This window comes from Tachypleus tridentatus, chromosome 13 (assembly GCF_004210375.1).
Source record: "Tachypleus tridentatus isolate NWPU-2018 chromosome 13, ASM421037v1, whole genome shotgun sequence".
NCBI classification, from domain to species: domain Eukaryota; kingdom Metazoa; phylum Arthropoda; class Merostomata; order Xiphosura; family Limulidae; genus Tachypleus; species Tachypleus tridentatus.
In genome coordinates this window covers 107922544-107935690 of record NC_134837.1, presented here as the reverse complement: position 1 = coordinate 107935690, position 13147 = coordinate 107922544, and the positions used below count along the sequence as shown (strand labels likewise).

Sequence of the window (13147 nt, the reverse complement as noted above, 5' to 3'; positions counted from 1 at the left end):
AGCAGACTGGTATTTTGTCAAATATAATGACATCTGGATTACCATGTATTACAACACAACAAAATCACAATATCAGTTTAATTGACATTTTTTAAATTAATTCTCAGCAAATACAGGTATATGTTATAACTACTAAAATATAAAGTTGAATCTGTTTGCAATAGTATTGAAATAGTCAAAATGTGCCTTAACAGTCACCCTAAATCATAAGTGTTTAAAACAAATATAATTCTATACTAAATGATCTACTATCAGCCAATTAACAGTTGGTTTTGCAGTGTAGGTGCACTCATTTTGTGGATTGCATTACATAATATTTTCACATACAGAAATTTGTTTTGTTACTAAAATTAAAATAAAGCAAAAAATAAAACAGTGCCTCATTTCCATATTTAACCATTTCATTAGAGAAGTAAGCTGTTGTGACAACTTTTACTGAATACATCACCAGACCTACACTATGATTTTACAACTGGTACTACATATTAAGAGTTGAATTTTGTTACACCTACACACTTAACATTCACATTCAAGATGTCCTTTATCAACATAAATATCAATCAGAAGTTGTTTTACATTCATACTGGAAATTCCTAAACTTACTTCAGATGTTACTTCCATACTGGACAAAATTGAAAATGTCACAATGAACAAAAAGCACACAAGTGCCAAGTTTAAGACAGCTGCACGGTTAAGTTTTCAAAAGTCTTATTTCTCTCCTTTATCGTCAAATATAAAACACCAGTGAATCCTGGCTTTACTATGTAAAGATGAATAAATCATTAGAATATCATGGTGCACTGGCATGTTGCACACACACATTTTTGAACAATTTATTTTTGTGTAAAGTCAAATCTTCCAAGAGAAGCCATAAATAAACTAAAACTAAAATATTTTCATTTCTTTAATGGTCTGAAAATTGAAACGAAAAAATTTAAGTTGAACCTCAATGAAATACAGAACATACCAAACTGTATGTAATGACACTGCAAAACATCTTTGAAGATGTGAATTTTATAATCTCATTATAGATGAGTCATATGATCTAGAACTTGACAAAAGCTAGTCATTTGTGTAAAATACATGTATGAAATAAATGTTAAGACATCCTACTTTGGAAGTGTAAAACTTGATAATGGCAAAGCCTATACAGTCCCCTAACATTTCAAGGATACCTTTAATAAATTAGGAGTAAACACGAAATAAAAAAAAAAAGCTCATACACAGATGGTGAAGGCGAGAAAATAAACTCAAAGCCCTCCCCCATTTGTCTCAGACATGAAGTGAGTTATATCAATGCCATCAAGAATGTTGAACAGCCTTTCACAATACAAAATGTAAAATTATATAACATTAGAACATTTTCAATGGTAAAGAATTGTAAACTACAGAATCACACAGAGGTGGTTGATGTGCATTATATCCTTCTCTCGTAGCAACTCTTTCTGAACTAGGTACAACAGGTGTAATAGCTACATCGCTACACATTTTAATGCCACAAAAATGGCTTTAATAACATACCTCATATTAGATGCCCATAATTTGAAGTTATAAGTTAACAGAGCATCAGTATATGTCAAATTTATGACAGTTGTCAACAAGATTCATAGATACAATTTTCTTTGACATATTTTAATATACAAACAATACAATTTATACTAATGGCTATTACAAATAATGGCTTGTATACAATATTCAGTCTATCTTGTCTGGAACTGCATATTTTATCAACTGTCCAGGTCTACAAGACAAATTAATTTTAAGTTGATACACAGATACACTTCACTTGACAGGAATGTTAGCTAGCTCTATTATTTACAAGTGAGTTTTTCTGCTGAAATTATGCTATACCAACATTCAAAGTTAATTTTGAGATTGAACAGTTTTACCAATTAATAAGCATTAATCACAATTAGTTTCCAACTAAACATTCTATTACTGTCTCACGATTTCCTCATACTCCTTAGGTTAGATTTTCAAAAGCTCAGCAACATTAAATGATTCACCAGTGTTTTCATAAAACATTTTATTCTTACACTTGAAAGTTTTTTACAAATTTAGAGAACAGGTAGAACTTGCAAAATACACATCCAACAATATATGTCACATGCAAACTAAAACAAATGCAAATATTAAAATAAATGTACAACAGTAAATCTGTTGCACAGTATACTGACTGCAATGACCCACCAATAATATTCTGTCTTCCTGCATATTACAATGGCTACTTTTACATTCATTAGACAAGACTAGAAAATTCAGGTGGCAATAATTCTGCTAATCACTAGTACTTCCTGCACTCAAGAATCTGCAAATTTAGAGAACAGGCAAACTTTTGCAATACAGTGAACAACACAAACTACATGAAATTTTAAACATATATATTAGTAAATCCATTACAATAATTAGAAAGATTTCATCAGAACATCACCAACAGGCTTACACAAGAAAATGGAAAAAACATCCATAATTTGGGAATCACAACTGACCTTCTGTTTTTGATGAAGATCAGGTAGATGGTGCATTACTGATCTTGCAGATTCTTATGGAACCAATAAACTCCCCAAAATTTCAAATGATGCTGGGAAAAACAATGATCTGATACAAAATGAATGGGATAGGTTAAAAAACTGAAACTGAGCCCTGTAAAAGAGGTTATTATAGTGCATGGTGAACATCTTCCTAACACATTCAAATTGTGTCAATTGGCTTTATCCATTATATAACAGGTGCTAATTGTGCAAGAGTCTTTTCCATTTTAGACAGGCACAAGACAAAATTCAAATGCTTTACACAAGCTGAAAAGACAGATTGTTCAACAAGAATTGTAACGTTAGTAGGCCCAGAAATTTCAATGGATGATTCCAATTCTACAATTAAAATCTAAGACAGTGCTAAAACCCAAAGAAAAGTACTGCTTTCACAATTATACAAACACAGAATTAAGACAATTAAAATTAAATGTGCAAACTGTGTGTGTGTGTGTGTGTGTGTGTGTGTGTGTTGTAGTACTTTCTTGAGCCCAAATACACAGTAAGATAATACTGGTTCATTCAAACTATTATAAATTGTTCATTTTTACACACACTAGCACATAGATGCTTATCCATGACAAACAATCAAAGGCAAAAATCAATCAGTCCCATACTAATATAAAAAATTACCTGAAGCACTGATAATAAAAACCTTGAGATTAATTGATCTTTGTGGTGAGGTATACTTCCACTTAATCTATATTTCATTAATGTTTGTTGTGATTTAAGTTCATTCCCAAAAAACTTTAAAGAAAATATTTGTTAAAATAGTTGCTTAGTTGTGAAGCTTTGCTCAAAAGTTCCTTACGGCTACAAAAACAAGTATTAAGTATTTGCTCATTATACTTTTAAAACTTGTTTAATTAAGAAAAGTAACAGAACTTCTTTTATAAATGTTGGAGCTAATACTGTAGAAAAGATTGAGTGAGAATTCTACCTGAAAGGTACATGAAACTGATATCATTAAATATCTATAGATCATAGTCTCATTTTGTTGAGAATTGTTGCTGAAGCAATAAACTACAAAAGTTCAGTATATGTTAAAATCTGCGTATTATTTTGATCACGTTTGGTGAACAAACTTATGGAATTTATTTGGAGTAAAAAAGCTCTATGAAAATGCTGAGTAGGATAGGGGTTGATCTGTTCACATCATTTATTAATCTAGTTATCCAAAATGCTTTAGAATTATTATTAAAGATATAAATGAATAAAAACTGATTTGACAGCACTTGAAAATAGTTTTAATTGAGTTCTAGTTACAGAAAATTAATTTAAGTATTAACTGGAAATTTTTTATACCAGATAATGAAGGCAAAAGTTCTTTACAGTTAGTACAGAATAGTGTTCTCCATCAATTAGTTATGGAACAAATTAGAGAAAATGTTACTTTGGATTCAGTATCACTCAATAATGATATTATTTAGAACACTGAGGAGGTATACTTTTAACATTTGCAAATGAACCAGCCTGTCAACTTAATGTGGATCCAAAAACAGTATTTGTTGAAAGATTTTAGTTGTTTTTATCATATAAAAAGATTATGTTTGGTACTATTTTGGAGGTCTAGTTTGCTGAAGCAGACTGTGGCTTCACCAAACAATCCAGGGAGTCAATATGCAGAAGTTAACATGTAAATATATTGTAAAATGATGTAGCAATGAAAGAAAACTGGGGTCCAGATCAGATAAGGAAAGAAATTAACTGAATATACCCCACTTAATTTGACATAACAGATGAAATGGAAATTGAACAATTGATTACAACATCAACAGCAAAATTTAAAAAATTGGCAAACAGTATTATCTTCAAAAAGAGGGATTGAAATCATACACAAGAAATCACTGGTTTCAAAACTCTGTAAAACTAATGGCACAGTATATACCAAAGTTGCAGTATTGAAACAGATGCAAAATGAATTACAAGATGTAATTTAAGAAACAGCTGGGACAAATGCAATAAAGAGTGAATATAAGAAGAATGGTATAATGCCCAGTATGGTAACACTTGTTTGCAGTGAAAATATTTAGGGAAAATTACTACAAGTACAGTACCTTGTTTAAATTAACTCTTTCAGTATAGGATTGGTCTCAGTAACTATTCTGTACTTGTTATAATTTCCATTCTATTACTTTTAAGTTAGTATATGCTGATGAAATTTAGCAGATTACACTATGTAATAAAATTTTTACGTTTTATTGTTCCTGGACAGAAAGTGTTATTTCCCATTTGCTTATGCCTAAAGTAAATGGAAGAGACCTACATTTCTTTTCAAACTTTGCTTTTGTGACCCAAAAATGTATAACAAAAACATGATGGGAGGCTATATTTGAGGGCTGATATGTGAAAGTGATTTACATTGCAGTCACAAATCTCGAAAAACTACTCCTAAATATTTTTGTATAACTTTAATGTAAATACATGCAAATCTTGATTCATATGTTGTTTTATTCAGACCTTATGTAAACAAAAATGTGCAAATTTGCCTGTTTTTACATAGAAAATAAGTTAATTTCTAAATTTCATTATCCCAGTCACAAAAGCAAAGATTGAAGGGAATAATGGCCATTTTCTGTACTTTTACAACATAAGCAATTAATAAATAACATACTATCCAGGAACAAAATTTGCATTACACAGTGTAATCAGTAAACATTCCAAGGCCATCACACACAAAATATTTTTTTTATTAACTCCTGAGGTTTGTTAAACAATTTTTTACTTATGCCTTTTTTTTATATGTAGCCTATCTAACACAATGTAATTTTCATTTTAAATTTAAAAATATTTTCGTACATTAGAAAATTAAAAATTTCACTGGCAAAATCCTTATGTCCAGATAGTTTTATCAAACATTACTTAAGAACACTATAACACTGATCTTTAGTTTTTACAAAATGACCTGTAGTGGCTGTGTTTTAGCAGACTAGTGTAGGGTAAAATAGTCACATTTCAATTGTTATAAATTGTATATGTACTTAGATTATTACTATTTATAAAGAGTTTCTTAAATGTATTTTTCTTAAGATGTAGAACAGTAAATATGGAAATAAATCACACAGCTATCTCTTCTAGTTGACATCTGTACATTGCTGTTGCTTGTCTTAGCTTGCTAAGCTCTAAAAAATCTCACATGAAAGATATGAATAAAATATTCTTAGGTTTCATATATACATATGAATAACTAAAAAAATGAAATTACTTGATTGATACCACAGAATGCCATTTTTATTTATCAAGTTTAATAACTGATGGTATTTGAATCTAAATAAATACAAAATTTCAAAAAGACTAAAAACTCAACTTACCAGTTTGAAAGTTTGTCTTGAAAGAGAGAACATTCTGAGCTTCCAACTATTATTCACATCATATGTAGAAGTAGGTATATTTAAGGAAGTGTTACCAAAAATGGAAAGAGGTAAAATGGGGTCACTGTGTTTGAATCATTAAATATAGTGATAGCTTAGCAAAGAGAAAAAAGTTATTTTATATTCTAGTTTGTCAATACTGGTTATTTGAGTTTCTAATTCATACAAAAGTACAGACTTTGTAACATAACATAATAAACATCTAGTTTGAACCAGTGCTGCATTTAACATAAAATGCGACACACAAAGTGGTGTTTGGAGGTGTTTAATATTTACTTTTAAATTAAGAAATTAAATAATGTATAATATGAAAATCTGAATTATAATCTACACTTTGATACCAAACTTAAGGAGATAAATGCATAAAATGGTAGTTCAACAAACTTTTGAGTGCAAGTCAACAAATGAGACGATATGGCCTTTAACACGCAACCCATCTGGGAAGGGTTAATAAATACATTGTAAATGCCAAACTTAAGCACACAGGTCTTAGAAAGGAAATTTAATGAAAGTCTTTACATATGCAGACAAATTCCAACACATTGCTAGATAAAATTAAGAAGCCTAACACAATAGAAGTGGTTAGAAAATATATTATGAAAAATTTAAAATGTTAATTACCAGTAAAAACTAAGTTAATTGGAAAAAAAAAATTAGAATGAGAGTTGGGGCATTAAAAATGAAGATACAATTTGTGTGATGATTACAAACTCACTGACCATCCAAATGCTTTTTTATATTTTATAGAGATGACAGTCAACACAGACCTAGAAGATATATCCTTAAATGAAACTTGGATTAAGCTGGAAAGATGGGAAAACTGAAGGATGGTAAAGCAATTGGGCCAGACAATACTTAATCTACGATAACAAAAAACAAAACAAAAAAAACCAAAAACAAAAGAGATATATATCAATGCTGACCTTAAAACTGAGTGAAAACACTAAAATGAAGAGGTACTTACAGTATGAAGAGCAACAATTATCAAATTTCTTTTGGGTGGGGGTGAGATCTGCTATGCACAAGTAATTATCAGTTATTTGATCTTACTTCAGCAATTACTGGTCTATAATTACAGAGTAAAAAAAGAGTAAATTTGGTTATGACAAGAACAGTCAAGGGTTCAGACAACAAAAAAAATCACAGATCAAACAGTATCGCTTGAATATCACTGCTCTACACGAGTTTCATAATGTTTAAAAATAACCTGATACAATGGATAGAACAGACTAATGTAGTTGCAACAATACTTAGGAAAACTCCCAGATTCTATAAAACGTGACATGTTAAATAATATACAAATACAAACCAAGTTATTTGTAGTGGATTAAGTAATGAGAAAAAAATATTAAAGGAGCTACACAACACTTGCACTGAAGCTAGAAGACCTTGACAACAAATTAAACCAAGAACACTGACAGCTAAACATGCCTGCATAATCTCAAAGGTAATTTGAAGAAACAGAAACCTTGCCTTTCACACTGATGCAATGGATTTTGCACAAACTTGAGATAATAGTAACAGAAAAAGATGTTAATATAAAAGGTGATTTATGCAACAACTAATCCTAAACCATTCAGTAATTAATGTTTACAGTCACTAAAAAAGTATATTAAAATAATAACAATGTAAACACGTACTTTATGTGGAACGTAGTATGCAATACTGAATTTAAATCATTACCACAAGAGAAACTCCAATAACAATATGCTAAAAGCACAAAGATAGTCTAACTTAAAAATAGATGGTTATTAATGTGTATATACTTTACTCATTGTTTATTTAAAAATTTTATTTCATAACTGTGTTAATAAAGATAGAAAATGCATAAGAATAAAAACTGTCACAAAAATATAAATTTTAAATTAAGCCAGATAGATAAAAGGTCCTTAATCTTACCAAGATAGGTCATCATATGGCCAGGGGTCAAAGATCATGTTATCACATCTGTAGATTTACATTCAAAATTCTGTTGAACTATTATTTTACGAACATATATCAATAACTTTGATATCAAATTGTAGATAATTCAAAGTAGTATTACATGTTAATTTCTTAAAGGTAAATATTTAAAAAATCCTATATATTGATTTTTGAATATCATATGGCATGTTGAATGCTGCATTGGTTCAGATTAGATGTTTATGATGTTCAAATACAAAAATTAGTTTCTTACAAATTAGGAACTCAGATTACCAATAGTGACAAGCTAGAATATAAAATTAGAAGCTGTTGTCTTTTCTGTTTACTGAGATATCGATAGATTTAGTAAATTAAACATGGTGATCTTGTCCACACCCCTCCATTTTTGGAAATGCTTAGATACATCCACATTTGTCTAGAACATGTGAATAACAGATCAAAAGCTCAATGTCCACCACATGGTTCTCAGAGTCTTTGTAAATTATTTTAGTAGAAAATCCTTTCTTTTCATGAGAGATTCCAAGTGGTAAGGTGAAACCACTTTGGGCTTGAAAAATAGTTGTTTAAACCCAAATACAACTTGGCTAGTAAGTCCAAAATTATAGTGGAATTTTGTGGTATTTATATAGTAATTTTTGATTTTTGCTATTTCAAAAGGTATATACAAAGCCTAAAAAACTTCAAGTTTTACATTTTCCACATGTGAAATACAAGAAGACTTAGCAAATTACAGCAAGTAGCAAACAAGTAAAACCTATAACTAGAACAAAATTTTTTCTACATTCATTTATTTACTGTTCTGTGTGTCAAGAGAACTGAAATTTAAGAACTTGTTTGTGAGTATCAATGATGTACATACATAATGTGTTATAACCAAAATAAGTATTTTAATAAATGCTAGTCCACTACAACACAGCCAAGACAGGTCATTTTGTAAAGGCTAGTTTTATATTACTGGATACAATAATGGATGTACATGCATCGTGTCGTTCAACTTCTGCAACATTAGACACTGATGAAAGACCAATAAAATAAATTTACACACACACAAAATGCTATGAGATTGACAGTATTTAAACCAAACATCTATGGTTTTGTGTTATAATGTGTAATAATTCTAGAACAAAAAAATTAACTTTACTTAGATTTATTCCCTCTTTTTTTTCTTTATAGTGGTTACATGGTTAGTAGAATAGAATTAGTCAAATTTCCACAAAAATTTAATAGTAAAAATAAACAACTTTTTTCTTAAAAATGCTTATCTGATAATTGAGATTTCATAAGTAAAATTTGATGATTTTCTGAGGCATAAAAGTACTTTTAATCTTAATATCAAAATAACTATATAATGGACAGTCAATATTTTAAATAAAATGTATGAACAAAACAAGTAAAGAATTTTAAGAGTTAATACTTTGTGCATGAATGCCTTGTAATGTTTATTGATAACTGAAAAATTAGTTAAACATACATATACATTCTAAACTGTTACAATGTAATTGCTTCATGGTTACTTTCAGCAACATGGGTTGGATGGAATTCACTCACCCATATCAGAAGGGTCAATGCATAAATGAATGCTGCTGTTCTTGTACTCGTGGAAATTGATACATGCAGATCACAGAAGGACTATTTTAAGTTGTCAAAAATTACACTTATCTCAAATGTGTTTTCAAATTATTAAAGGATCATAATTTCAGTTGATTATAGATCTTTTATGTTTACAAAATCTATCACCAATTTTGTCACTGGTCTCATCAATATACAATAAGTTAAGATGACTGAAGTTACACAGTAAATGACAGATCATGATATGTAGATGAGAAAACTTTATTAATGTAAATATTACTGTCAGGACCAATAATTAAAGTTTGGCTGTCCTTGTGCTGGCACATTAGTGCTTATATGTGGGGGATCTTGTACTTTTTGAAAGTCAAAGTCTCAGTTAGAATTAAACCTAATTTTTGGTAGGGTTATTAGTACCTTACCAAATTTTCATTCAGTTGGAACACAAAATAATGAACAAGAATACAATGTTCCATAAGCTATCATGGCATACATCTTGGCAAGTGCAGCTTTAAAACTGTAGGTTGAACAATTCAAATGCTATTGTAAGAAAAAGCTAACCTATTTTGTAATTCAATATTAAAAATTTATCTTTCTATTGGTTATAAATAATGTGTTAAGAACATGCAAGAGAAGCATGGCTTATATTTCTCTAAAGTATGACAACCAGAGGCTGCAAGTTACGGTTTTAATAGCTTATAATAATGTGTGTTAAAATGAAGAAATTAGAGTAAGAATGGAAAGGATATATAAACTGAGAGAACAAGTCATATACAGAACAGACAAGTAAAAATAGAGAAATATATACACACACACACATCATTTTGAAATTAAGAAATTAAAACTTGTGACATTAGACTTGGATTTATTCACTATCAACTCATTTTTTGGTAGATGCAACTTCATTTTCTTGGAAAAAAAATTACCCCCCCCCAATCTTTTACTATATCTTGGGAGACACAGCTTTCTTATCATAAGATGGAGAAAAAAATATATAGCTCTTACTATTCGAAATTGACCTGAAAGCTATTATGAAACCCAATTTCATACCAAAAAATTTTCTGCAACAAGGATGATTTTCTGACTGTCCATTGTTCACATCTACCTATACACACACAGAAATTACAAGGCCTATACAGGCAAAACCAAATGTGACTTTCAAGTACAAGCACACAAACACATTTTATAAATTATGCATGTATTAACATAACACTCTTACTAACCTGTGTATATTTGAAGTTATGACACACTGAAGACAGTCTGCAAAGTGGCACAGAATTTTTGAGAATTTATAGCAGAAATCAGACAAGTTTTTTGTTCTAAAGAAATTACTTTAGTTGTTCACTGTTCATCATCTATTACCATAACCAAGTCCTGCAGAGTTCCTTTCCCAGTAACCAATAAAGTAAAGGCAAAAAAAATGTGAATGGAGATAAAACAGCTTAATGAAATCACTGACTGATAAAGAGAACTGAATAGCTCAACTTCCATTCAGCCTCAATGTTTGCTGTCTAAAGTTAGACAAGTGTCCTCCACTTCACAAATGTCTATAATATAAATTAAGTAGGCAATTTCCAGCAGAAACATTAAAAATGTTTGCTCTAATGGCTATACCAATTCAACAATGAGGTGTCTTAGGTAAGAGATTTCTGCACATCTCTCTCCAGACAAAAACTTGTGTATTCAGGCACATTCAACATTGGTGTGATTTTGTTGTTCTAACAGATCGACTTCATAATTTTTTCTGTGTTCCTAATGAATAAAAGTGTTAATTAAGAGTTCAAGAATCTCTGATCATTACTGGTTACTTCTATTAATCTTCTTAACCTTTAATATGTAGTTCACTTCTCCACTCCTTCTTTGTTTTCTTAGAATATCAAAAGTATTTATGTTTTGGTTTGTTTGTTATACCTAGATCCCTACCAAATTTCATACTCTGTAACTAGCAGAGATCTTGTAACTGCTTTTGTTATTATCCCTTTATTGGTTTTAATTCTTTATTTTAAAACAAGTTTTAAATTGTTTAATTTTTTCTGAAAGAACAATAGGCAAATTAAAGGCAAGATTTACATCAACTTAAAAATAAACTTGAATATTGATACAAATCACAGTTAACTTATTTTAGTTCTGAAAAGCAAATCACACTGGAGGGTATATAATGCTCATGTTTCCTCTCTAAACTTACCCGAGGTACTTGTCTTCCTGATTTTTTCATTTCTTCTCTATACCACTGAGTGAAGTTGATGTATGCAGTGGTGGCTCTTTTTGGAGCAGGAATGCCATCTTTGTTCACTTTTGGCTTCTTCTTCATCTTTCCACCACCACCTCTACCAGCTGGATAGGATGCCATCAGCGGTGTTCCTTGAGAGAAGTGACGAGAAGTACTGTTATTTGCAAAAGGTGATCCCTGTAGCCCTGTACCTATTAATTGATTAGCAGTATTCATTGTTAAATTCAACCCTGCTGGTAACATTGCAAGTTGAGCCATTGAAGGATGAATACTAGATGAGTTTCCATCTGGTGACATACCCTGGTGTTGTGCCATTGCTTGGTAATCGTATTCTGCTGTAAAATAGAACATAATATTAATTAAAAAGCTGTTTCAAGCAACTTTATATAAATGCAACATAAAATTGGTATACATACACATGTAAATACCAATAGAAACAGCAAATAGAACATACAAGCAACCAGAAAACTGTATCAAAAATGCATCTGAGGATGACAATAGTACACAAGTTTTTGAAGAATGAAAATGCAGAACTATCTACACATGAATAACATTTGGTTTCTTAGTATGATAGAGTATCTTTTTTAGAATTCAACCACAAACATCACTCAAACTGTTCCATAGAATATCAAGAAAACTTTGGACACTAAGCTACATGCTCATTACATAATAAAAATCTGCCTCTAGTTTACTGATTCACCAGTTTTTTTAAGGTTAAGAAAAAATAAATAATAAACAATTTGCCATTTTTAATTGAGACATTGTAGCTCCCTATCAACCCCAAAGTCAGCAGCCAAGCATGGGCTTGTCTGAAAGGAATCTAGGAAACATTCATGTGTGGGTAGTTACCATACAGTCACCACTAAGATAATTTGTCACTAAGATTTCATATCTCTACCACATGGAATAAACATTTAATGTCACTGGAATATGTAGAAATTAGTCTACATAAAAGACACAATTTGCACAGAAAGTGAATCAGAAAAATCCTGTTGTAAAAATTTTGAAAAACAATTACCCATCACCATAGCTACAATTGGTTCCCACACAAAAGTATGAAAGCTGGTTGGGCATCAACAGTCTTACAAAAACAACTTTCCAGTGGAGCATTCAAGCTTCCTACAGGGATGGAACTGGAAATTATAAAGCAAGCTATTATTCTCTGGATTGCTGAAATCAATGAGAAAACTATCACCATACTTGCAACTGACTCACAAATGGTACTGCAAAAAATCAGTGATGGTCAACTGATGGATGGCAGAAAGCAAAGCAGCTGCTGGTAAGACTATTCATGAAAGATGTGCCAGACCATAAAGAGATAAAATTAAATGACAAAACTGACAAGCTCACAAAATAAGCCCCTTTATCAAGACCCTCTACTAGAAAGGTAAAAATTGCAATGATGCAAGGTCTATAGCAATGTTAAAAAAGAATAAAAGTACTGGAAAACAAATACTGCACAGTTTAGCTATGGAAAGTAAAAGATGGGAATCAATAAGACAGCAAAGAACCAGCAGATCACCAGA

General features: G+C 30.5%; 1 protein-coding gene across 3 annotated transcripts in view; it reads right to left on the bottom strand.

Annotated features, from left to right (window-relative positions):
- Positions 1 to 13147, bottom strand: part of LOC143240273 (uncharacterized) — a 69384-nt gene that overhangs the window by 17219 nt on the left and 39018 nt on the right. For all 3 annotated transcript variants that reach the window (XM_076482453.1, XM_076482452.1, XM_076482454.1), the window contains one exon: positions 11577 to 11956. In XM_076482453.1, the coding sequence (XP_076338568.1) occupies positions 11577 to 11936 (360 nt within the window). In that variant the 5' untranslated portion in view covers positions 11937 to 11956. The remainder of the gene's footprint in view (positions 1 to 11576; positions 11957 to 13147) is intronic.